Below are 26,853 nucleotides of genomic sequence, written 5' to 3'. Positions count from 1 at the left end.
CCAGCTCGTTCACTTGACATAGCATCTCATGTATCACGTGCAGATGCGACCATTTACAGTGGATGCTAATGCCCGCATTGAACCCCCACCGGTGCCTCGACACACAAAGCAAAGACTCCACGTTTTCCTGCTCTGTTCCTGTGCTGGCCATCTGCAACATAAAACAGATAACATTCTCATTTTAATCATGTCAATACCATCAGATTAACAAAAAAACTAGAGGAATTTTTGAGAAATAGCCCTTCTCATAAGCTCACTCAAAAATAACCCTAACAATATTTTTAACTGCTTTTAGACATCTCTGAAACAGAATAATTAATCCAAATGTGGAGCATGGATTATTAAGTAAATCAACATATACACATTAAAGCATTACAGTTGTCCCAAAATAATACAAAATGAACCCATGCAAATAAATTTCATGCAGTTATGACACTCGTGCAATTTCCTACAACAATAGTAACGCAATGCCTAATCAATTAGTCACGCAATTACTAACATTAAATCACGCAATGATTTATAAACAAGTCACGTAATTCTAAGAACAACTAATCGAATCACGCACACAATAACTGACGCCATGCCTAAACAATATTCACGCAATAACATAAAAACCAGTCACGCAATGACCTATCAATCAGTCATGCTAAGTTAAACTCTTTTTCAATCATGCAACCTCAATGTGACCCCATGCTAAAATCCACTCACGCAAAAGGTGCCAACCACCAAAGCACACCCTCACTCACGCAATATCTAAACCATCAACTAAATTCTTAACACATACATATCAACCAGTCAAGCATGGCCGGTCACCTTTCCACCCCAACAACATCAACAATACCACCTTCATGTTTATATTCAAAAATTTCAAACAACAAAAATATCAAAATGAACGTGCATTATGTATAAGTTTGTGCTTAAAAACCTTAACCCTAAACATGAACAATAACCATTCTGTCAAAAACCTCCACATGGTTCAAAATAAAATAAAAAAATTTATAAAAAAATATTATACCTTTCTCAGGGTAATGTCAACTTCCTCACATTGCTCAATATGTGAACTACCTTTGTACGAATAATAACCACTCCAAAAGGCTTCTACCACTACCAAAATGCTCGGAAGTTGAACTATCAAGGAATGCTTTTACAGACTTGCTTCTGAGGATATGTACGGTTTTTCGATAAAAACCGAAGAGTTGTGGTCCACATAAAGGATATACTTGACCCGTTAATAGGTTTAGGGTTGAGGCGTCGAGCCTAGTGAATGGGTCGGTTTCATTAAGGACAATTTTATACAATTTTTTTTCTCTTGGCTAAAAATAGTTAAAATTATAAAGAGGATCATTCTCAAAAACGCCTTACGCTTGAAGCCCATTTATGAAAAGCACTCTTAGCAAAACCATCACCAAACAAAACACTCTCAGGCCACCATGTGTAGAGAAAATAGGGGGCAACTTGTCAACACCTCAAGAAGTCGTGGGGAGTTATAGATGTGGTCAATTTTGAGAGCCTCTTTGGAGCTTCCTTTTATATAGGGTTATTGATTATAGTAAAGAGACCAAATGCAACACTTTGATAATATAAAAAGGACTAAATTTAAAATTTGACTTGCTTGTTGTGAGCGGCAAACATTATAATCTTGAATTTGCCAACTTTAATTTTTTTCATCTCTTTATTATGAGTAAGCCTATGGATATTACTATCTAGTTAAGTTATATATACCAACTTACTGCAATTATCAAACCCTTTTGTTATCTAAGAATTTTTTATATGTGGAAAGTTATATGAACTTCAATTGCAACTTTACTTTGTTAATGTAATATTATAGTAGAACTACTTATATGTTGGGCTGTTAGGGATGTAGATTATGCTTAGTTCTAAGAACAAAAAGCCACAAAGATTTGGATTTTAAATTTGAAAAAAAGGCATATCAGAAGTATGATATTGAAACATAATTTAAATGAAACATTAAGGCAGAGCAGTGAATCATATTTTTGCTGATAATATAATATTAAAATGTTTAAACAATGGTTCATTGAAAACTGTCTAGCAAATCAATATTAGGACTATGGCAATGCCGAAAGATGTACTCCACTAGAACCGAGATATAACCCCATAAAAGACCAAAAATAAAACAGAATTAAGCACCACCTACATATTTGTTTGTTGCCTATAGGCATTTTGCTTTAATTTTTAATTTTTGTTTTGAGACATTATTCCACTTCAATCCTTAGCTCGACCAAGTGGTCAAGCAACTCATCATCTTCAAAGCTAGCAACTAGGTTTGCGATGTCATTTTCAACGTTGCTCAGTGTTTCACTAGTCCTTTTTACATTGAAAAGGTCCCTTGTAAGGAAATTGTTCTCCTTTGCGAGCCTTTTTTCACTTTCTCCTAAAGCCCTTTGGAGCTCGTTTGCTCGTGTACACGTATGAGCACCATAGCCACCCAGCTAAGAAATACAACAAAAGAATGAACAGAAAAAAAAAATTGTCCAAGCAATTGAACACAACAGCATCAAATAATAAAACCCATATCTTAAAATCTCGACACACATAAGATTCTCATAAAATCGACAACGTGATAACCTTTGATTAGTTTTTATTCAGATTCGATTTCTTTGGTACAAACTAATAATTCGAAGGAAGGTTGAATCGAAATAAATAAAAGAGTAAAGAATGATATGACACTTTTTGCATAATGCAATGGCTTATCCGACAACGGGTTCAATGTGATGCTTTAAAAGGGTCAAAAAGTTCGTTGATTTATAAAAAGGGCGTGGTGACGCGCTGACACTGTGGCTCGAGAATATCAAGTCTTGGCGAACGACCGAAGAACAGCGAAAGAAGTGGCTTTGGATTAGATTAGATGCTATGTGTGACTGTGTCGTTACTCTGTAATCCACCCCGTAATCCCAATAAAACCCCCCCACCAAAGGCCAACTCCTCACTCACTATGCTCTTCCCCGTTTCTCCATTTTGAGAGGCAACAAAAAAAAAAAAAAAACTGAGAAACAGCGCGCGTAGCCTAATTCGTGAATCAACCCTTTCATATGATATATATATATACATATACACATTCACTCTCCCATTTTTTGAAATTGAAAAACCCAAAAACAAAAAGTATCATCTGACAATTACCAAACCTCCCCTCCCTCTCCCTCTTCTCTTTTTATTAATTTATTATAAAAAAAATCTCCAAAAAAAGGAAAAACAGGAAAAAAAAAAAAAGAAAGGAAGAAGAAAACAACAATGGGATCGATCACGATTAGAGAGAGAGAGACTGTTCATCGTTGTTGCTTTGTTCCTCGATTTCCCTTTTCTCCGAATCTAATTTCTCATCCTTTACTCTTTCTTGTTTTTATTACGACTACTATTATTTATATTTTCCTCAACAATCTTTCATTATTATTTTCATCCGCGACACGACTAACGCTATTATCTTATTCATTCATTATTATTATTTGGAATTGTTATTCCCCAAATATCACCGCACATCTCAATCACACATTCACCAATACAACATGGATTGTTGGAGAGAGAAACTTTTGTACGATACGATACGCTTTTCTTTTAAAGAGAGAATGACTTTGCGGTTGTAATGTTTGATTTAATTATTTTTTTTCTTATATATTTTTGTCAAATCTACAGCACTTTCAATCCCTAGTTTTAGAGAGAGAATCTGCCTGTTTTCTTCTTCTTCGTCTCGATTTTATTTTTTTCGATAAAAATTCGGTGATTTTCTTGCTTTTGAAGCTCTTTGATGATCTCATTTTCAGTGTTTTAGAGAGTGAGAAACTCAATTTCAGCTTTGTTGTTGAATTTCTAGGGATTTTTTACTTTGATCTCGAGAAATGGACAGTGGTGGTGTTAGTGGCGGCGGAGGTAGTTCGGAAGGAGAGAAGAAGAAGCCACCGGAAGGAGAAACAAAAGTCAAGCGGAAAATGAAGACTGCTTCTCAGCTTGAAATTCTAGAGAAAACATATGCCAGTCTGTTACACTTTCTCATTCACTTCTCTCTTTCTATGGTGTTTTTTCTTTTTGCGGTTAATTTGTTACAACATTTTCTAATTCCGTGCTGTTTTAGTGGAAATGTACCCGTCTGAAGCTACACGGGCGGAATTATCGGTGCAATTGGGCCTTTCGGATAGGCAGCTACAGATGTGGTTCTGCCATCGCCGGCTCAAGGATAGGAAGGCGCCGCCGGTGAAGCGGCGGAGGAAGGATTCTTCGTTGCCAGCTCAAGTCGTTGGAGTAGCGGGAGAGGAAATGGGAGGTGGTGAGGCGGAAAATGAGCATGGATCAGATGTGTCCAGTTTGTTCGGGCCTGGGCTGCACCTGAGAAGGGCGGTTCCAATACCCGGAATGGCTGTTCCAAGGTACTATGAGATGACTCACTCGATGGCGGAGCTGGAGCTTCGGGCTATAACATTTGTGGAATTACAGCTGGGTGAGCCTATAAGGGATGACGGTCCTATGCTTGGGATGGAGTTTGATCCTTTGCCACCTGGTGCATTTGGCGCGCCAATAGGCAAGTAGTTGAAACTGCTCACCCCTTGCTCAAACAATGTGAATGTAGTTGTTGAAATTTAGCTTAATTATGCGTTTGATAAGAATTTTTGATACGGATCATGTACTGATAACTTGTTAGATTTTGACAGTAGTACTTTAAAGCTAATTTTAAAGCTTGTTTGGTTGGATTTCAACTTACTTAAAAACATGTAACATCTGCCACTAGGTTTTTGTAACATGTTAACAGTTTGCAGAGGAGGTGGGTAACATGAAGTTAGGAATTCTTCACACAGAAGAATTATCTGTGAGTGATGAATGCTTATTTTTATATTATCCTTTTTTCTTCTTGAAGAAAAGGTTGAAACTTCTTTAGGCTAAGTCCGCTACTGGTCTTACCAGTAAAAACAGTTACTGCATGTGTGCAAATATAGGATGCAGTGGCTTAGCACCATAAGGTTGAAGAAGGAATGGTCTTCTCATCAACATTGTAAGCTTGATCTAAACTGTATGCATATATTGAGTCACCAAAAGTGCAGTCTCTACAGAAGTAACAGTTTAGTTTTGAATCTTATGCTTCAGTGGTTTGTTTTTCTATTCTTCCTGAATTGATTCCATTTTTTCTCAAAACCTCTGACTTGATGTTATAGCCACATACCTAACATTTAATATACTGTCCTTGGCTTTGGTGTATGTAACTGTTCTCTTTTGGCTTCACATCAACCAGCATTGAGTGCTAAGGGTACTCTTCTAATTAAATGTTTTGATGTTTTGCTAGGAGCATCAACAGCAGTGCAGCAGAAACAACCAGGACAGCCTTTTGAGACCAAAATATATGAGCGACTTGATACAAAAGCAGTCAAGGTTAGATTTCATTCACTTCACACCCAGCATGGGTAGGGAAAAATTGTGAAGATGTCTCATCCTGATTTTTTCTCCTTTGTAAGAGTTTTTTTAGTGCTTTTTGCTTTACATGCTTTTGATTAATGCCTGCCACTTTAGGTTGGTTAGTTTTACTGGCACCAAGGAAAACTATAAAATGGGAATATATATATAATTGCTCTATTTCTTAACTAGACCTTGGGTAAATTGGGGGGCTTTAAACTCATTCATCTTTTCTGTATCATATGATTAGTATATTTTATTTTCTGCTGCACTGATACCCGATAGAAAAGATATTGGATGGCGACTCTTAAATTGTCTGTTAGGTGCTTTCATATGGCTGATAAATACTTGTTTATTGGTATAATGAAGTTGAATGGACTAATTAGAAACAGCTCTTTTCATTTATTCCTCAAATTTTCAACCTGCCCGATTTCCACGCTCATCCATCTACTCTGTATCTTATGATTGGAATATTTAGAGTTTCTGCTACACCAATACCAGATAGAAAGCATATTAGATGGCCAGTCTTAAATTGTCTGTTAGGTGCTTTCATATGGTGAATGTTATATGGCTGTTAAATACTTGAGTATTTAGTAAAATGAAATTGAATGGACTAAATAGAAACAGCTCTTTCCATTCATTCTTCATTTTTTAACCTGCATTATTTACACTCTGATTATTTGTTTTGGTAAGCATCATCTGTAGACCAATGTAGAAAACTTTATATTCCTTGTATCAAAATTAAGTCTAGTAATAAGAAATTAACTGAAACTGTTTCATCCTCAGGGTTCTGTGAGGGCTGTTCATGAATATCAGTTTCTTCCAGAGCAGCCATCTGTTAGAACTGAAACATATGAAAGAGTTGCCCTATCCTACCACTATGGTTCACCTACTGATGATCCACATGCCAGGGCCTCATCATTATCTACTGGCTGTTCATTTGTGCATGGGAATGAAAAAGTACCTTCTGGATATGGTTTTTCAGGTCAGATGCCTAATCTGAATCTTTTGCCTCAGCAAAGCAGGCAGGGGCACCTTTTACCTACTGCTTCAGGAGAGTATGATAATTGTTCACGAAAGAACTCTTTAACAAATACTACTGTTGATGCTATTATTGGTGCTCACCCAATTTCTGCATTGGAAAGCCCATTTGTGTCATCTGACAGGAGGGTCAATCTTGATGAGGATGCTTTGCGAATGGAGAGGAAGCGCAAGGTGTACTGTGATTTGCAATTAAGTATCACATGGTTTTTAATCATTGAATGGTATCTCATGAATCTTTATCTACGTTTTGTAGAGTGAAGAGGCAAGAATAGCAAGAGAAGTTGAAGCCCATGAGAAAAGGATTCGAAAGGAGCTTGAAAAACAGGATATATTGAGGCGAAAGGTTGGGCTTACTATCTTACCCCTTCTTTTGGTCTGTGAGTTTTATAAGTTATGTACTGATATTTTCTTTGAATATTAAGCGAGAAGAGCAAATAAGAAAAGAAATGGAGAGACATGACCGTGAAAGGCGGAAGGAAGAGGAGAGGCTACTACGTGAAAAGCAAAGGGAGGAGGAGAGATACCAGAGAGAGCAGAGGCGTGAACTAGAGCGTAGGGAGAAGTTCTTGATGAAGGAATCTATTAGAGTAAGTATTGGAGCTTATTGTTTAAGTTTTTCCGAACTTTAGCATATGGGTTGAGGACATAATTATGTCTTATGTACTCAGGCCGAGAGAATGCGGCAAAAGGAAGAATTGCGTAAAGAAAAGGAGGCAGCAAGGCTTAAAGCTGCTAATGAGAGAGCTATTGCTCGTAAACTTGCTAAAGAATCAATGGAACTGATTGAGGATGAACGGTTGGAACTCATGGAATTAGCTGCATCAAGCAAAGGGCTATCTTCAACACTGTCACTTGACTTTGAAATTTTGCAAAATCTTGATATATTTAGAGGTAGGTTATTTTTGGATACCTCTTTTGCCATATTCTTCTATCTTTTAGATGGTTCCTTCTGAGGTCTATGCTTCTATTGTTTTAGTAAAGGTTATTTTGCTGTTAGTCATATCTTTAGAGGAAGAAGATTACTAATTTGATTCGCAATTCTTCCAATTAATTCACTTTTTTTTTTCTGACAATTATGATTGCCTTATCGAACTAATAATCTCATATGCATGCATTTTTGCAAGCATGGGGTCTGTCTGTATAGTCTGAATAGGGACTATTACAATTTGCCAATTTTTTTTTTTATATACTTTTAGTCTATATTGTACGCAAATTTTGTGGCACTAATATGCCTGGTTTTGATCTTGACTGCCTGTTTATATTTTGAGCTTGCTTGGTATGGTATAAATTTTTAGCCTCAACTGTTTTATATTATTTTCTTTTTGCCTGTTTTAGATAAGCTGTGTGTGTTCCCTCCGAAAGGAGTGCAATTGAAGAGATCCTTCTCAATTGAACCATGGAACAGTTCTGAGGAGAGTATTGGGAACCTTCTCATGGTGAGCTTTGAGTAGTTGTTCACATTGACATTGATTTTGTCCTCCAGAAGTTACAATCCATTTGTTTCTTGTTTGATTTTATTAATGTATCACGTATTATTCAATGACTATTAATAGAAATAATGAAAACAAATCATACAGCTCTTTTGGTTTTTGCATCCTGTTTTCTGTTTTTTTTTTCATTTTTTGGAAATGGCAAAAACAGTATGTTTGCTTGCGTGTTTTCCATTTTTGGTGAAACCGAAAAGAAAGACAATGTTTCAAAGTTGTTGGAAATTGGAAGCAAAAAAAAAAAAAAAAAAAGAATCATGTTTCCAACAATTTGGATACAAATTTTACGATCTGGACACTGTTCGCTGCTGCTGAACGGTACCCTCTTGCATGAACAGTTTCTCCTCTAATTGTCAAAAAGTATTCAAAGAGAAAAAGTTGCTGATGAGAAGACTTGAACCCAAGACTTGTCTAACCAGCGATACCACACTATTTTGTTGCCCCATCTTGCAACTACTACTTTATAACCAAATATGTTTCCTCAAATTAGAAACTGAAAACAAAACTTTTGAAAATAAAAAAACATAAAGGAAAAAAAATTGGTAATGTTACCAAATGACGCCTTAGTTGTCAAAAGTAATTAATTGTCTGTTTTCTGCCTTGAACTTCCACTTTTTCTTGTTACAGTGTGACCATCTGAGAACCAGCTTTTATATCAGATGCATTCACGAGCATTATTATTTACATTTTCATGAAATGTGTAATCTTAGTAAGGATTGGGGTTCCTTTCCCTTGGTATTTTGGTCTGAACTCTGTCCTATTTGTGATTAAATGTAAAAATTTGACGATAGTTGTTGGCCTTGTTTTCTTATGTTCAGTTTGAAATTATGTACATGCTTTCAAAACATGTCTTTAGGCTGCAATTTAAAATCAATGGCTATGCATTGTCTTCTATCTTTATGAAGGGTTTGTAATGTGACTTATAATTTTAGGTCTGGAGGTTCTTAATTACCTTTGCAGATGTTGTTGGACTTTGGCCTTTTACTCTGGATGAGCTTGTACAAGCTTTCCATGATTATGTAAGTTGTCTTTTTTCCCTATTTTTTGGTTCTTTTCTCCTTCTTGATGATATCTTGTTATTGATTTAAATTTATTAGGAGCTGAGCTCCACTTTATTTTATCTTCTTTCGTATGGATCTGCACTTCTTTCTCTTGGATGTTTCAGGATCCAAGATTGTTGGGTGAGATACATGTTGCTCTTCTGAGATCTATTATCAAAGATATTGAGGATGTTGCACGAACACCCTCCACTGGGCTGGGAGCAAGTCAAAATAATGCTGCTAATCCTGGAGGTGGGCATCTGCAGATTGTTGAAGGGGTAAGGTATTCTACATTTGGCTGTTACTGCTATATATATATAGTTTATGGTTAGGATTGTTTCTTCACATCTGTTAAATTTCTACCCTTCCTTTCCTGTGGTGCATTATGTATCAGGCATATGCTTGGGGTTTTGATATACGCAGCTGGCAGGGCCATTTAAATATGTTGACATGGCCTGAAATTTTGCGGCAATTTGCTCTGTCTGCCGGGTTTGGGCCACAGTTGAAAAAACGAAATATTGAACAGGCATATCTTCGAGATGAAAATGAGGTGCAGTCTTTTTCATTTGGTATTGTGGTTTTTTTTTTATTGTTGGTTATCTTCCTGGTAGAGAAGTCATCTGCGTTTTCATATGGAACCATAAAATTTAGTTATTATTCTATTTTAACTAAAGTGCCATTGGCTTTGCAGGTTATGTAGTCTTGACTTCTAAATGTAATTAGATTATGCTACAGAATTTAATAAGTACTACTTGTATCACATTTTTATGTGGTTTACTTGATAAGAATGTTATACATAGTTGACTTTTGTGGCAAACAGTTTTGATTTTGGGGTAGAAAGGAAAATCTTTTACGTCAGGATGCCACTTGTTTTGGGCATCTCCTATTTGTTAGTTAAGTGAATCAAGTTGTGAACGGCTCTAAGAAAAAAATGTTAATTACCTTGAAATTTTGCTTATCTATGGAGTTCCGAGTGCTGAAGTATTGAATCATGTATTTCTCTCAACAATATCATTGTTTAGCTGCATGGTGGATAGATCAGGAAAACAGATGATAAAACCAAGTCTTTTGTGATCTCAACTAGTATTCTTTGATTGGGTTGGTTAATGTGAGTTATTAGTTGATAAACAAGGTTAAAGCTAGGGTATTTCTCTCTAGGTACATATAGAAACTGGTTTGCCTCTGGAAATATAATTAACAATGGCAATGTGGGTAAGATACCTTGGTTTATTGAATATGTTATCCATTTATGTGCCTATTTGTGGAATGCAGATGAAAAGAGTGTGCCTTATCCTGAAGTAGTTGGTCATATATTTCTTTTGAGTAAAACTGTTGTACATAGCATTTAGTGAGCAGAATGTTGTTATTCTGAAGATTTCTCTGCCCAGTATATTGTTTTACTTCTAATGCACTATAGTTTGTCTAATCTTTATTTCCTTTTGTTTGAGATGTCTCTCTTTTCTTGGTAAACATTCATATATGTCTTGAGTTTATTAGTACTGAACATGATTTTCTTCAAATTCTTCATTTGATAATTTTAAGCTAAGACCTAGCTAAAGCAGTTTGAACAAAATGAAGCCTGTGAACATATCAATTTTCTTGTTACCAAAGAAAAGTCTTACTCTTGTGGGCATAGTTTATGGTAGTGCATCTTTGATGATAATACCTTAAATTATGATGTTCAGTCTGTGAGCTTGAATTTGTCCACTTTGATTTTTCATTTTTGTGCAGAATTGTTAATCTTTCTTAAGTGTCAGTGTAGGGTAATGATGGTGAAGACATAATTACTAATTTGCGAAATGGGGCAGCTGCTGAAAATGCTGTTGCTATAATGCAAGAAAGGGGTTTCTCTAATCCACGTAGATCTAGGCATCGCTTGACACCTGGAACTGTTAAATTTGCAGCATTTCATGTTCTCTCTCTTGAGGATAGCGATGGCCTGACAATATTGGAAGTTGCAGAGAAGATCCAGGTAAGCTAGGTTGGTGACTATGCAGTTCTTGGATGCTGCTCTAGACTGAACTCCTTTTACCTCTTTTTCTTACATTCATTTTTTTCCCTATTCTGTGCATTAATCTAAGAAATCTGGATTGAGGGATCTTACAACAAGCAAGACCCCAGAAGCTTCTATTGCTGCTGCTTTGTCAAGGGATACAAAACTCTTCGAGAGAACAGCTCCTTCAACATACTGTGTGCGTTCTCCATATCGGAAGGACCCAGCTGATGCTGAGGCAATTCTTTCTGCAGCCAGGGAAAGAATCCGAGTATTGAAAAGTGGATTTGTAGGAGAAGATGCTGAGGGTGCTGAGAGAGATGAAGATTCTGAAAGTGATATAGCAGAGGATCTTGAGGTTGATGATTTGGGTGCTGAAATAAATCCAAAGAAAGAGATGCTCAATTCTGAGGGAAGTAGCAGTTGTGATGCGAAAACTATCTTGGGAAATGAAAAGGAGATTTGTGAGATTCTGGAAACCCCACAAGGTGAAGTTAGGAATGTATGTAAGGCTTTGTCATCACCGACTGCTGGAGGTCTTGATGAGGTAAAATATATCGATGCCCCTGTTGAGCAATCAATGGATGCTGCTGGAATTTGTAACGGTGCTGCCAATGCTGGTCTTGAAGACACGGAAATTGATGAAAGCAAGCTTGGTGAACCATGGGTTCAAGGACTTATGGAAGGGGATTACTCTGATCTAAGTGTTGAGGAGCGCCTTAATGCACTTATTGCTTTGATTTCCATAGCAATTGAAGGAAACTCTATTCGTGTTGTTCTCGAGGTGGCCTTTTCATTTTTTATTGAGCAACCTAATAAAGTTCTGTTTGATTACTTTTCTTTTTATATTCTAAATTGAAAATTGCTTTCAGGAACGCCTAGAGGCAGCAAATGCTTTAAAGAAGCAAATGTGGGCTGAGGCACAACTGGATAAACGTCGCATGAAAGAAGAGTTTGTATTGAGGACAAATTTTTCATCACATATGGGGAATAAGATGGAGCCTAGCCTTATGATGTCCTCGGCTGAATGTAGGCAAAGCCCACAGATCATTAGTGACAGAAAAAATAATGAATCATCTGTTGATCTTGTTGTGCAGCAAGAATGCTTAAACAATCCACAAAATGATCAGAATTATCTAAACAATGTGCCTTCTGAAGGGAACATGCCAATACAAGATTTCTCTATTGGACCAGATAATCTCCAATATCCGCAACCAGGATGTGCAGCTGAAAGATCACGTTCACAGCTAAAATCTTACATTGGTCACAAGGCAGAAGAGATGTATGTATATAGATCATTGCCTCTTGGTCAAGATCGTAGACACAATCGATACTGGCGGTTTATTACTTCTGCATCTTGGAATGATCCTGGCTGTGGCAGGATCTTTGTTGAGTTACTTGATGGTCGTTGGAGACTCATTGATACTGAAGAGGTAGCAGTTTTATCCTCAACGGCTTTTAAATTCTGACACTGTTGTATGCTTTTTTTTTTCATGCATGGAGCATGTTATGATTCCTGACATATGTTAGTTGCTTTTTTGTGCTCAGTTTCCTAAATTTTTCCTCTATGTATGCAGGGTTTTGATACTCTATTGTCCTCTTTGGATGTGCGTGGGGTTAGGGAATCCCACTTGCATGCAATGTTGCAGAAGATTGAGATGTCCTTTAAGGAAGCTGTTAGGAGGAATAAGCTGCACGTCAATATGGAGAGGCAGAACGGAGACACCATTAAGAAAGAAGCCAATGAAATGGCTTCAGGCCCTGATTGGAATGTCTCTTTTGAAAGTCCTAGTAGTACTGTAAGTGGATCTGATTCTGATATGTCGGAGACATCAACATCTTTTTCAATTGAGCTTTGCAGGAATGAAATAGAGAAAAATGATGCCCTGAAGAGATATCGAGATTTTGAGAAGTGGATGTGGAAAGAGTGTTTTAGTTTGTCGTCATTTTGTGCCACAAAGTATGGGAGGAGAAGGTGCAAGCAGCTGCTGGGTGTGTGTGATTCCTGCTTCAATATTTATTTTTTTGAAGATAATCACTGCCCTTCTTGCCATAGGACCGACATTGCCTCTCGAAGCATGTTAAATTTTTCTGAACATGTGGCTCAGTGTGCAAAGAAACTGCAATTGGGTCCTGGGTTTGCTTTGGATGGTCTAGTCATTTCTCCTCTGAGAATAAGATTAACTAAACTTCAGTTAGCTTTGGTTGAGGTGAGTGCCTTCTTCTTTACTCCCCTCCTTAGATTTGAAGCGAAAACGTTATGAAGAGGGAGGGAATTTTGGGTCAGTAAAAAGAATTAATATGGGGCTTCTGACCTAGGTAGTAGCTTGAACTCAACAACATGATAAAAAGGTGAGCATAGGTTACAAATGGTAGGGTGTCCCTCCTAATTTCGAAAGCTTTATATTATTTATTCTAGAATGTTGTGCTCTTTTTGGACAGTATATTTGATTCATAGAAGGTGAACTTTTTGATTGCTGTAATCACCATAAGCTATGACTTAATATCTTTATGTTTTATCCAATGTTGTATGTGGCTTATGGCTGTCGGCTTTATCAATTGGCAGGTTTCTATTCCATTTGAAGCTCTTCAATCTGCTTGGACTGAGGGCTATCGAAATTTCTGGGGTATGAAGCTGTACTCCTCAACAACAGCAGAAGAGCTTCTTCAGGTTTGTGTGCTGAGGTTTCATGTGTTAATCATATCTGAACTTTAAAACATTCCTCACTGTTATTGGCTCATAATCTTTAAAGAGGAGTGGACATTATGTATCTGTTGCTATGCATGACATTAGTTTCATCGTCTTTGAAATGGATAATGGATCAGTTCAGGGAATCTGAGAAGATTCAAAAGTGAGATAAGAATTAGACATGACTTAGAAAGGAAAGAGAAGAAGCCAAATAGAAGGGAAAGGAACATAGAGCTAGGAGGAAATTAGAGGGGAAAAGTAAGTTGGACTGGAAGCGGACAATTGTTGTTTCTTTAATTTAATGCAGGCTTACTTAAGCAAATTGAAAATACCTAGGATCTTGGCAACTGTTTTCCATCTACTTAATGGCTTCAGTAGTATGCAAGCATAGCTTCCATGTTACCTAGGTAATAATGTGCCTTTGTGGTGCTTGCTACTTTTCTGAACACATGATGAATCAACTGGGATGCTTTTTGTTTCTTTCCCAGTCCTTCATTTTTGTTAAGAAATTGGATTACTCAAGTCTTGTGCCCTCTTCAGGTTCTGACACTGCTGGAAAGTTCCATTACGAGGGATTATTTGTCCTCAAATTTTGAGACTACACGTGAATTGTTGTCTCCATCTATTCTGTCGGGAGGTGTTGGTGATGATTCTACCAATCTTGAAACAGTCCCTGTACTTCCATGGATTCCAAAAACAACAGCTGCCGTGGCTCTGAGGCTTATTGAATTTGATGCAGCTATCTCTTACACTCTTAAACAGAGGGCAGAGACTCACAAGGGAGCTGGGGAATGTATGGTGAGCACTTCTTTTTATACTGTGAATAAGTCCTGGATATATAAAGCAGAAATACTAATCCAAAGAAAGAGAAAGAAGATGAGATTCCTTTTGCTATGGGTGGGCATTGGGAGGATGCTTTGTTATGAGTATACATTTTTCCTTTGGTACAAGAAAGGCATTATGGCTACTTGGAATTTCTACCTAAACCGCACATGAGCATTTAACTCAATGGTTGGTGCATCTAACCAAGTTAGGAAACCCATCACCCTCGAAGACCTGAGTTAAACCCAGCTGGTTCTTATGAGTTTTTACTAGTCCCGTATTTGATATCCTCACTCATGTATTGAGATCCCACAGCAATTTCAATAATAAGCAGAAAGTCAGGATAAAGTAAAGTTCTTTCATTTTTCCTATCTTAAGGGAAAACTTCTGGTTTGGGGTTTTGTGGTCCTTGGCTCTTAGCCTCTTACCATGAGTACCTCAATTTAACTTCCAAGAGATTGCCACGGAAGCATCATTTTTATGCTTTATCTTGAAGAGTTTGGTGTGGAGGGTGTTAGTCATGGTTTCACGCCTACTATTTGCCAATGACCTGGACTCTTAATCAAAACTCCTGGTTTGAAATAATATATACTATTTTTTATTTCCAAGTAATTAATTTTTTTACTGTTTCTGTTTTTTTCTTTCAAGAAGTTTCCATCAAAAGATGCTGTTGTGAAGAACAATCAAGATCATGAGAGAATGCAAACCACGAACCGAGTTGAATATCTACAAGAAGCAAGCTGGGTTGATGTAGGGATAGGATTTTCTGGTTCTGGCCGTGGACGAGGTCGTGGAAGGGGCCGCGGTGTGACACGTGGTGGAAGATCTCAGAGAAGGCCTACTGGTTCAAGATCTGAATTCGGCAAGAGAATTACGACTACAGACAATGAGGGATTAGTGCCAGTACTGGGATGGAAGTCTCGATCACGTGGCCGGGGTGGGCGTAAGCGTGGTCGTCGTAGCGCCAGAAGTAGGCCAAAACCAGCAAAGAGAATGGTTGAGATTGCTGGTGAAAGAGAGAACCCCAAGGAAATCATGGAGAAATCATCTAGAAATTTGGCGACAAATACCTGGAATGGAGACGAAGTAACTAGGTTAAAAGTGAGGACTGCTGATAACGCTAGCAGCTCTGAAAGATCTGAATACAATGATGAAAATGGTCAAGCAACAGGAGATGAATATGATTATCTGGCAGGCGAAGACTATGCAGGGGGTTTCAATGGCAAAGCTGATGATGTGATGGAGGGAAGTGAGTACAATATAGACGGTGATGAAGATGATGATGGCGAAGAGCGAGATGACATTGCAGAAGGGGAGCAAGGGAATTTTATTGTTGGAGGGTACATAAATGAGAACTCAGATGAGGAGGAAATCAGGAATGGAGATGATCCGGAGGACTCAGACCCATATGTAAAGCAATACGGGTATTCAACAGAAGCATCTTCAGATTTCAGTGAGTGAAGGACTTGCTGCAAATGCTGAGAGGACTTGTTCGATGGCGCATCACTTGCTGTATTTAAACTGTGGTTTTATGGAGGATTGGTAACTGTGTAAAGCACCTCCACAATACTAGAAATATAATATAAATGAATGGCTTTTAAATTAGCTTGTGACCAGTATTTCATCCTCTGAGCCCCCTGTTTTCATTAGGGTTTCTTGTGGGCTTTTATTTGGTTTTTGGGACCGGAAAGCCTGGGAAGAAATTAATATCTGCAACTTAAAAGGAGTGTTTATGTTTTTTTTTTAACTTAAAAGGAGTGTTTGGGAAATAATCTTTTGTAAATAGTGATTTTAGCTATATCAGTGAGGTGAATTTTACAGTAAGACGATAAAACTTGATCTTATTAGAATAAACCTCAACCGTTGTTGTACACGACCGAGAAAGTTAAATTAGCATTTCATGGACAAGTAGAGGAGATGTAAGCTTTCCGTTTCCTTTTCCTATCCCTCGTTTTGTTTGTAATTTTGGTTAGCTCTGTTTTGCTCCTTTGGTATGCTTGTTTGTCATCCTCTTCAAAAGTTACAGAAATCGGCAAGGTAGGCTTCACCTCAAGCACGTCGACGTTGTGCTTTTTGGGTTTGACAAGGATCTTGTCAACATGATGCTGAAAGCTACTTTTCATTTTGGTCAAACCAACTAGGCTTGCCTTATCTCTGGAAACAATGATTCAGGGTCTTGTTTATATATTATAGCAAGAGAAACAGATATTCGAATTTTATTTTTTAAATAAGATATTATATATTAATTAATGTATCAAATACTCAAGTATAAGGTTTTGTTTACGCTTCTTGTCCGACAATTTCAGTTCTCAGGCCTTGTGCTGGGCTTTTGGATTTGCATGTCCTCCTTGTCAGACTGGGCTGCTTTGATTGTGATGTCTATGTTAGGACTAGCTTGCTCTGTTTGCCGATGGATTGATGCTTTATGATTTGTTTCCTTCCAAGTGTCTTGTAAGTTATTAAGCTTGTTGATGATACGAGGAGAGTTCATAACGCTTCTCTCATCATATTCTGTTTACTCTTCGCAGAAGAAGATTGAACATGTCTGCTTTTTGTGGTCTGTGGCGTCTAGATCCAAAACATGGAGAGCAATCTACTTATCTATGGTACTCAACAATTATGTAATATAATATTATTCATTCTCATGAACACAATTCTTTATGATATGCAAAACAAAACTAACACCTGCTTATTCTTAACCATTTGAGGCTACAAACAGATGATGACGATTGACATTCAGTGCATTTGCCGACGGTGGTTGGAGCACCAATTCTGTATTGATTGGCGAATTAGATAAGTGTGTGCTCCTTAAACCTCTCATGAAATTCATGGTATAAATGTGCTACCAAATCCCTAGATTCTGGAAATATAAGCTTCGTGTGAAGTATCTGGAAACGTCCAAGGGAGTCTTCACGGCAATTCATCTCAAAACCAACCGAATTTGGCGCAAGTACTGCAACACCTATTCCCGGAAGAGTCACCAGCTAAAAAACCTCTAACTTTAGTACATCACTGACACCACTAATAATTTTACCGTCTTTGTAAGTAATCCTTCATCCCACCCATAATTAGCATTGGCTGTTTTTACAGCATTCAACCTTTCCAAGAGAAATAAAGCTGATTAACATGCTTTGAGGAAACAGGAAACTTTTTGCTGCATGTAGTGGACTCAAGTATTTGATCTGTAAATATAGGATGCAGCTTTGATATTTTTGTCATATCATATATACGAATTAACTGCAATTCCAAATTGTAGCTTTTTACAGTGTCTTAGCTTAGACCAATCTCAACTCCAATTTTTTGGACAAATGGGTGTACAGAATCAAAGCATACTGCACAGGTTTTTGCACATATCATATCAACATCATATAAACATTTTGCACCATTAATGCACTACATTACTTTTTTTTCTCAGTACTTAATCCAACGTTGGATTGAAACACCTTGCCTATTTCTTTTAAGGCATTTAAAATGTCATTCTTCCCACCTTATCTACTTCTTTTGAAGTGTTTGCAACAACATTTTTACCCAATATAACGATGCTCTCGTAGCCGTTGGTCACCTTCTCTACCTCTCATTTGGAGGTGTTCGACCTGGGTTGAGATTAAGTTGGGTTTGCTCCGTTGGTCACCTTGCGTGCCTTCCCTTTGGAGGTGTTTGGCATGAGTCGAGATTAAATTGAATTTATTTTGATATCACTTATCATGAGATTATTACTTTTACTATAAAAGACTAACCTAATAAGATATATAACACATACGTTTATAAATATTTCAAGATCTCTTACTAGCACGATGTGAGATTTAAATACCCAAATTTATTTTTTCTTAAGAACTAAAGGTGACACTATGATCATGTAACTTCTATATAATAATTCATTATTTCACCATTTCCATATCTCAAGTATAAAAAACTTATTTCCACGTTACTTCTTTTAATACTCAATACATTTGTAGAATATATCAGAATTTAATGATTAACAACTCCCGTTGCAGAGCGTAGGTTTTGGACTAGCTTAGATTGTCAGAATATCTGGAAAAGGTTCGCTTAGTGTGATTCTAAAATAAATAATCAATAAATTACTAACAGAGTAAAGTATTTGCATAGACCATTAACGTGGCCAATTAAAGATAATTAAGCGTAATTAATTATTGTTTTGCTCAAGTGTCAAGAGCAGTAGGCGTCAGAAGTTTTGGGATGGAGGGAGGGTTTTCAGCATCAGAAAGCAGAGGCAGAGTGTGTAGAATGGATTGGCGAGTCTTCAACAATTCTAATCAAGAGTATCAAAATCAAGTTTTCTACCCAGTCAATCAAAAAACCAACCAATATTGCTCCCTTCTATCTGTAAGATCTCACAGCCATCTAAAATTTACGTATTCACAGTAAGTTCACCCTTTGTATTGCTTTTCAAAAAAAAAAAAAAAAGTGCACCCTTTGTACCCAAAAGTGAAAATTCGCCAATATTAGTCTCAAGGACCCAAGAGTTTCTTGATTCCAGATTTTTGTTCTGTTGTCAGCCTTGTTGGGAACTTGATGTTGAATTTGATTCTCAAGTTTCCTCTCTTTGTAGGATCTTTTGAGAGCGGCATCCCTTCCCTGGGAACTACTTCCTCATGGTTTAGAGGAATTACATTGTTGATTGGAATGGTTAAGTTCCTGCCGTCCAGGGTAGTGAGATGAACAGTATAACCTGTCAAGGCTTCCGCAAGAGAGATCCTTTGTGTGACAATCAAGTCATTGCCATCCCGGATGAACACACTGTGGGGCTTCTCATCAATGACAAAGACAATATCTGCAGGTATAACATTTGGCTGTTCATTCCCTTTCTCTTTGAATGTGATTTTCGTACCTATCTTCCAGCCGGGCTTCACATCAAAGGTTAAAATCTCTTCCACCTGCGAGGTTTTGCTGCAACCACAAATACAGAACAAGTTAATTATCGAATATCAAGCCTTTTATCAATAAATCACGCATTCATGCAAAACATGGAAGCCCCCAGAGAAGATATTGCAAGAGACAACTGCTCTACCAAGACTTTTTATGAGCTTTCATCTTCTGTTGCAAGGTGTAAAATTTTTTAAATAGAACATTATTCTCCAGGAGGACCAGGACTTTTGGTTTCACAAGCTTAAACACAATACATAAATCTCTCCCTATTCATGTAAAACACAAAATCCTGTGTCCCCAAACTAATACCAACACCTTATATGCACATGCTTCTTCATAACAACATAACTACATCAGCTGGTTAAATCACTATCATAGGAACCTTAATCAGAAGTGATGTACACAACCTTAGGTCATCACAATCAAAATGCGTGTGCAACTAACAAGCAAAATCCAATAATAGAGAAGAATTACAACCTAAGATTCATATACAAAGGTAGAAGCCATCAAAGTGTTAGGTGAAATCAAGGGATTAAATCAAGTAGCTGAGTTAATTTCACATATTACAGAGAAAGAACTGTATTTCCCAACAAAAACAGAAATCAGAAGCCAATTGAGAAAAAAACTAAAAGACTTACCCACTGATATCAGCAATCTCTCGAGAGATCTTCATCTTCTTAGTAGTCCCTTTATATAGCTCTTCAAGGCTACAAGGCAACTTATTCTCTATCGGAGGTGCTTTTCTTGGACCACCTGGGTGCATTGGCCCACCTCCCCCTCCCATTCCTTCACCAAAATATCCAAAAATGTCATCACCAAAAAGTGAACTAGTGAATCTTGTGCCTCTCATGCCGCTGCCACCACCAAAAGTTCTAGAAAAACTCAATAACTCCGCAAACATGTCCTCAGCGTCCCGTGAATTGAATCGGAACGTTGTTGGTCCATCCCCTGTAGAGAAGAAGGTAGCCACTTCAGATTCTGGTGGTGACGCTGCACCTTTTACACCCTCTTCACCGTATTTATCATACAATGCTCTTTTCTGGGGATCACTTAACACCTATCAAAAAGAACATGATAGTTTCAATAAAGAACCAATAAAACTCAGATTGTCTTAGATAGAATTCTGATCATGGGCAGTCTCAATATACACAAAAAAGAGAAAACTACAAACACCCAGATCATCATATGAGGACTAATGACGGTTAATACCATAGAAATTAAAAATTGAGCTACCTCTCCTTTTAATGAAACTTAAACACTTGATGAAGATAACACGCATCATAACTAACAAAACTGAAGCAATTGAAGCTGAATAGATCTTAACAATGTGTGGATCCTCAAAAAGAAATTACTGTAGTGCTAAAACTGCATATACCCCCGAAAAAGAAAACCAACAACAAGAACAAAAGATTGAATCTTTTAGTGCAATAGCTGAAAAGGTGAAAGCTTTGATACCTCATAGGCTTCAGCGATTTGCTTGAATTTAGCTTCAGCTTCTTTCTTGTTCTTTGGGTTCTTATCAGGATGCCATTTCATAACCAATTTCCTATATGCCTTTTTCAAGTCTTCATCTTTCGCATTCCTATCTACTTGCAGTATCTTGTAATAATCAACTCCCCTCATTCCTTCTTCCTTCTTCTTCTTCACTTTCACTTAATATGTATATTCCATTTTATTCTTTTCTGTTTCTTCTATGGTTCTTTCTTTCTTGGTTTTTTTTTTTTCTGATTACGAAGATTGGATCTTCCACAAAGGACAAATCTTTTTGTTGACTGAGGTTTGTGGTGGCCTTTATTACTTAGACAAGCTGTCTTTCAGATTGGTGTTGAAGGTTCCAGAAACCACCTTCCAACCGATATGGAACGGTTTAGTGTTACGGTTGTATTTACACAAAGATGGTTCATCACCCCCCCATTCGAAACGGGTCCCCAATCCCTTCAATTGCTGAGGCATGCTAGCATCCATTCATAAACTATTAAAATATAATCATCATACATTTTAAAGTTCATAATAAAATAGCTTCATACATTTTAAATTAATTTTTCAAAAAAAAATTATCTAGTAATTTTTTGTTTTTTTTTTCTGCTTCGGAAAACTAGAATTAAGTTTAAATCACTTGATCTATTTTATACCCAATTATATGTACATGAGTTACGTACTAATGTTAAATTCTATATATGCAATTCCGAATAAATTTTTATATGTTTTTTTATTTCTGTTTTTGGAGAAAACTTTGTATTATTCGAATTAAAAACGAATTCCTCTTAAATAAATTAAAATTGTGTAAATTGGTGTCTTTGTATGCACTCAACATTTGATTTATTAATTGGTTCATGATTCATAATCTAAAGAGTTGAATTTAAATATATTTTTTTAATTAAAAAAACAAAAACTGATATCTTTGCACAATGTGCCCAAGTATTAGATTAATTAGTGAGCAGTAAGCTCCAACTTGATTAACTAGTTGTGATTAGCCCATTTCTTCATTCGCTTGTCTGCTCTGCATCAACAGAATCGGCCCAAGTCAGTTTGCACTTGCCATATTTTGGAAAGCAGAGCTTTTTGCATGCATTATGTCCATTGCCACTGTATTCAAAGTAGACTTGGCAATTTGTGTTAATGTGTCGTAATCGTGTTAGATACGATTAGACACGAAACACGTTAAGGTTAAATACGAACACGATACGTTTAATATTTATATCTTAAATTTAAAATATGTACACATACACGTTTAATACATGTGTAACACGACACGACACAATTAACATTTTTATTAAACGTGTCAATATACGACACGACATGATTAATAACATGTTTAACACGATTAAATAAAAATATTTACAATTAAATATAATTTTATTATTTAAATTTAAAATCTATAATTATAAAAATAATTATAATTATAATAAAATAAAAATAATAATAACATCAAATAATCATCAAAAGTTAAAAATTAGGGTTGAGCATTATATCCTTTATAAAATAAATAAAAAATTATTAAAATAATTATTTAAAATTAGTTATATAAAGTTAAAATAGTTTTTAACTATTAATTTCTAATAGATTAATAAATGTGTCACGTATATACGTTTAAACATAATAACACGATTAAACACGATAACACGATTAAATAAACGTATTTAAATATGTTTGTCGTGTCAGATACGTTAAGACACGAAAATTTGTGTCTTAACGTGTCAGATACAATTAGACACGAAACACGTTAAGATTATACTAAAAACCTGTTTAACCCGTGTCTTCTCTGTCGTGTTAACGTATCGTGTTCAAAATTACCAAGTCTAATTCAAAGTTAGCCGCCTCGTGCCCTTTTACGAGGCCTCACTTCTCTGCAAACTTGTCAGAAATGAACTAAATTCCAATAACTTGGATCAATTGCCCTTTGTTGCATTCATAATTGTTAATGATTCACCATGAATTATAGTTATGACTTAAAAGATCAATAATATATAGTATCTACTAAAGATATAATAAAGTATAATATGTCTACCAGTAGTATTTAATTGGCTTCATCGTTAGTTATTTTTCTAGTTTATAGATTATTTATTGTTTCAAAATTTTTTTAAATATATGTTAATTATTTATCTTGTTATTTGCTAAGAATAACAAATAAAGGACAAATGGAAATAAAATATTTTATGCATGATGAATAATTTAAAAAATGAATTTAATTATAACAATAGAAAGAATTTGTTTTTTACTCTTCTTTTAATCGCAACAAAGATATTGAAACAAATCAAAATTATATAATAGTCATAAATATAAAAGTAAAGAAAAGAGACTTTACATTTTTATTATCTTCTTAAATTAATAATAAACTAATAGTTTCTAATATATGCATTATTTTTAATTAAATTAATATTTTAAAATAAATATGAAAGAGATTTTATATTATTATTATCTCTTAAATTTTATTAGAGTAATAGTTTGTGTTATATTTTTTTTAATTTTAATCAAATTAATATATATGTAGAAGATAATAAATAAAATTATAGTATTAAATTTAAATTTAGGTCATTTTGATTTAATATTTCAAATCATTTAAATTCGAGTTAATATGGGTTGGAACAGTTTGGGATTCGAATCCTTTTAGATCAATATCAATTTTGGTTTAAATTAGTGATTTTTTTTTTTGTGAAATCAAATTAGATTGAGTTCAGATAAATTTAAATTTTGAATTAATTTTACCATTTTTAATTGCAATATGTATAACATAAAACATTGTCAACAAATCTTTTAGCATAGGATTTGCATGCAGACATTTGCAAAGAAAACACATTTTTTTCATTAACCAAATTATCATATAAATTCCTAGTAACGGTAACGAAACTTGGACAAAATTATGTAAAAAATGGTTATTGGGAAAGATATGAAATGATGCTTGTGGATGGGATGGGCCATATTCAACATGAAGGTGTTCCTTGCCTTGAAAAAAGTTGCCTTGGACAGCATGAGTTCGTGTCTCGGAGAATATAAGGGGCGAAACCAACTTCAAGTTTGGGTGGATATTGAATTTGAAACCAATTATCACGAAAACATCATCATTCCCTCGCTCATCTGCAAAACATCCTAATGCTTGTTATATTTTAATCAGCCAAAATAATAATGTTTAATTAGTGCTTAACTCTCCCAATCTAAAATTAAGCTTCGTTAAATTTATCACCCCATTAAAAATTAACGAATTAATTTGATATATATTTGAAACACGTCCTCAGGTTTCAAACACTATTATAGTAGCCACTTTATCATTTTCAATTTATTAGTTATTGTATAGCAATTAATAAAATCAGGATTCTTTCTTTTTTTAATTATAATAATTAAAGAACTTGATTTCATCAAGAACGAAGATGATCTTTGCATATACAATAAGACTAATGGGAATGTTATTGTGTTCTTAGTGCTATATATTGATTAGATATTGCTCACAGGGAACAACATTGTTATACTACAACCAACCATAAGTTAGTTATCCAAGAGGTTCTCCTAAACCCTAAACCCGTAAACCAATCGAAAATATTTTGTAGAAAACATTAATTGTTCATGATTTAATGCATTACAATAGTAAAAGGTTTTCTTTATATAAGAGTTTAAACATTTTCATATGTTGACTACTTTTAAGATAAAGTTTTTGGAGAAAATATGCTTTGCATAGGAATTATAATGTGTTATAATTATAAAATTCTCACTACATCAATGCATTACTCTTAAACAATTCTTAGTTGATGCTTTATCAAGATAAGACATTGATATAAGCAGAGAGACTCACATATGTTATGTTTTTTATTTGTGAAATAAGCAATCAATTTTCTAGATTCAAGTATGTTGGGATATTTGAAACTAACATATGGATGCTTGTCACAAGAACAAGTTTATTGAATATGACCTACCGTGGTAATTTCATTTAATATCTAATTGAAGTGTTTATAGAAATATTTTCATGTGTCAATTGTGCAAGTGATATGTAGACTTGAAATCCTTATGTTATCTTATGTGGGGATTGCTATACTTTGATATTATTTTAGGTAGTCCTAATGTAGAAATAAGGTATACTTTAAGTCTAGTATGAACCATGTGAAGATAAATGAATAATAGATCAAGGGTATGTCATCTTAAGTGACTTAAAGGAGATATCCCAATAATTATTGGCATGACTTAGCTCGATCAAATCTTTGGCCAAAGTTGAATGAAGATTAAAAATGAGTTTTCAAATTTCATTAATAAGTTAAGAAGATTGAGATCTAAAATGATACAGACAAACACAGAGTAGAAACTACATCATGTTTTATGTTTTATCGGAAATTAGATAATAAGGGATTGAATTACATTGATTGATTGAACACTGAAAAATTAAGTCAAATCTCTTTGAATCTTTTTAATATTTAAGTGATCATGACACATTACTAAACGTTACACTGAAAAGTAAAGCAGTTAACCGACGGAACTAATTTCATAGATTTAAAGTGGAGCTGTGTTAGTAGAAAAGCCGCTAAGGCTGCTGATTGGATTGTAATTCAATTGAAACAGGGAATGTGCCTTTCCTATTGGGTAGATTTACCCTCCCTCTCTTATGTTCATTCTTAGTAGAGAGATGGCCTGGCAGGGCCCTCTAGCTAACAATGTGGAAATTCCTTTAGGAGCCTTGAGTTACTTGGGTTGTGGGATGTTCCTAAAGACATTATAATAATGAAGTAATTCCTTTGTAAAATTGAACTTACCCCCAAAAAGGAAAATTAAAGTTTATAGCAAGGCATTCCACCTTTTAGTTCTTTAGACAATTGGCACCATTTGGATCAGTGCTCAAAGTAGAAAAGAAATTTAAAAGTTTTAACCTACACCTCTACAAAACTGATCAAAGTGCGCACTAGTTCAAGCTAGCAATGTTTTACTCATTCGCCATCATTTTGTTCCCATGGAATAAATCTGAAAACGAAACCCCCACTAAGGTAGCACAATCAGAATCGTACACGTACGCCAAAAGAGAAAGCATTTGTAATCAAGAATCAATGCTGAAAGTTATTATTCGTCCAAGAGTAATAAATGCAATCAATGGCATTCATACGGTTTAGAGGAAATCACATTTTCTGATAATATACTAAAAATCAAACTATATCAAAACCAAAAATGCTAATTTCTCTAAGATCGATCACAGGAAAAAAACTTACAATAAAAAAAGAATCTGTTCAAGACATATCAGAAATAGAAGCAACATCAACAGGGTATTTGATCAATAAACCATCTAAGTACTTTAACAGGAAGCTTGATAAGATCCATGGCAAAGTTGGCAAGTCCAGCACAGCATATGCAACAAGGGCATAGGCAGCTTAATATAGTCCTGTCATTACCAAGATTCAACGCAGCATCAGAAATTCAGGACCAGAAACACGTTTTCCAGTCAAAAAGCAAGAAAAAAAGAATCCAATTTTTACGACCTTCGACTATTGATCAATATGACCATTGCCTCTCCCTAAAACCAAAAACCTTTTTTTATACTTATATCAAAGAAACTTGTATGTTTAAAGAGAGTTTGCAGATTGTTACAAAGAAAAGACATAAGAAGAAAACCCCCACCAAGAACTACTACTAAAAGAATTCAAGAATTATATATAGAAGACTTACCCAAGAACCCAGATAACAGCACCAACGACAGACAAAACCACTGCAACAAGGGCAAAAGGGAGCCCCAGTAGGAACCCCAATGGTCTGCAGTCTCCCATTTTCTCTGTGAAATTCCTTCAAAATATTTTCCTTATTTTCCTTCTGTTTTTTGAGATGGAGGAGGGGCTATAAAAGACGTATACTCGGCTAGGCAGACGCGGAAAGTAACTACCGCCCATTTAAAATGACTGATGTACCCCTGATGAAGTATGGAATTTCCGCTATTGTTGGTGTTCTTTTCTTTAGGTCAATTGGGTACAATGGGCATTGTGTTTCGGAACCTTCCTTATTGTTTCATAATTTAATCAACTACGAGATCATAAAGTC

At 35.6% G+C, this 26,853-nt stretch overlaps 3 protein-coding genes across 7 annotated transcripts; 1 reads left to right on the top strand and 2 right to left on the bottom strand.

The window, feature by feature from the left end:
• Nucleotides 1-2,928: 2,928 nt before the first annotated feature.
• On the top strand, nt 2,929-16,083 carry RLT2 (Homeodomain-like transcriptional regulator). Of its 5 annotated transcripts, none has more exons than XM_088803473.1 (19): nt 2,929-3,547; nt 3,827-3,987; nt 4,085-4,528; nt 5,285-5,370; nt 6,178-6,606; nt 6,689-6,778; nt 6,858-7,022; nt 7,104-7,326; nt 7,771-7,871; nt 8,855-8,941; nt 9,088-9,240; nt 9,357-9,512; nt 10,725-10,934; nt 11,044-11,739; nt 11,828-12,388; nt 12,533-13,165; nt 13,522-13,626; nt 14,185-14,442; nt 15,115-16,083. In XM_088803473.1, the coding sequence occupies exons 2-19, from the start codon at nt 3,852-3,854 to the stop codon at nt 15,925-15,927; spliced, it is 5,346 nt and encodes a 1,781-aa protein (XP_088659599.1). In that variant the 5' UTR covers nt 2,929-3,547; nt 3,827-3,851; the 3' UTR covers nt 15,928-16,083. The 5 variants fall into 5 exon arrangements, with proteins under 5 accessions (XP_088659599.1, XP_088659598.1, XP_088659597.1 ...); XM_088803472.1 differs by having other exon boundaries at nt 2,929-3,592; XM_088803471.1 differs by having other exon boundaries at nt 2,929-3,732.
• A 2,643-nt stretch (nt 16,084-18,726) lies between these two features.
• On the bottom strand, nt 18,727-21,205 carry LOC18608771 (uncharacterized). Its single transcript, XM_007043628.3, has 3 exons — nt 20,809-21,205; nt 19,992-20,410; nt 18,727-19,374 (listed from the first exon to the last, which is right to left on the bottom strand). The coding sequence occupies exons 1-3, from the start codon at nt 20,974-20,976 to the stop codon at nt 18,936-18,938; spliced, it is 1,026 nt and encodes a 341-aa protein (XP_007043690.3). The 5' UTR covers nt 20,977-21,205; the 3' UTR covers nt 18,727-18,935.
• Nucleotides 21,206-25,857: 4,652 nt separating this feature from the next.
• LOC18608770 (taximin) lies at nt 25,858-26,642 on the bottom strand. The gene is made up of 2 exons (XM_007043627.3): nt 26,488-26,642; nt 25,858-26,203 (listed from the first exon to the last, which is right to left on the bottom strand). The coding sequence occupies exons 1-2, from the start codon at nt 26,583-26,585 to the stop codon at nt 26,080-26,082; spliced, it is 222 nt and encodes a 73-aa protein (XP_007043689.1). The 5' UTR covers nt 26,586-26,642; the 3' UTR covers nt 25,858-26,079.
• Between the last annotated feature and the right edge of the window lie 211 nt (nt 26,643-26,853).

This window comes from Theobroma cacao, chromosome 2 (genome assembly GCF_053813885.1).
Source record: "Theobroma cacao isolate CCN51 chromosome 2, ASM5381388v1, whole genome shotgun sequence".
Lineage (NCBI taxonomy): Eukaryota > Viridiplantae > Streptophyta > Magnoliopsida > Malvales > Malvaceae > Theobroma > Theobroma cacao.
This window is presented reverse-complemented; position numbering and strand designations above follow the sequence as displayed.

Excerpts from the sequence above, each read along its gene's own strand:
- RLT2 (XM_088803473.1), top strand. The coding sequence starts at position 3,852 with ATGGACAGTGGTGGTGTTAGTGGCGGCGGAGGTAGTTCGGAAGGAGAG. Across the intron at positions 4,529-5,284 it reads TGCATTTGGCGCGCCAATAG|GAGCATCAACAGCAGTGCAG; the intron begins GCAAGTAGTTGA and ends ATGTTTTGCTAG. Across the intron at positions 9,513-10,724 it reads ATCTTCGAGATGAAAATGAG|GGTAATGATGGTGAAGACAT; the intron begins GTGCAGTCTTTT and ends GTGTCAGTGTAG.
- LOC18608771 (XM_007043628.3), bottom strand. The coding sequence starts at position 20,976 with ATGAGGGGAGTTGATTATTACAAGATACTGCAAGTAGATAGGAATGCG. Across the intron at positions 20,411-20,808 it reads AAATCGCTGAAGCCTATGAG|GTGTTAAGTGATCCCCAGAA; the intron begins GTATCAAAGCTT and ends TCTTTTTGATAG. Across the intron at positions 19,375-19,991 it reads GAGATTGCTGATATCAGTGG|CAAAACCTCGCAGGTGGAAG; the intron begins GTAAGTCTTTTA and ends TTGTGGTTGCAG.
- LOC18608770 (XM_007043627.3), bottom strand. The coding sequence starts at position 26,585 with ATGGGAGACTGCAGACCATTGGGGTTCCTACTGGGGCTCCCTTTTGCC. Across the intron at positions 26,204-26,487 it reads GCTGTTATCTGGGTTCTTGG|GACTATATTAAGCTGCCTAT; the intron begins GTAAGTCTTCTA and ends TGGTAATGACAG.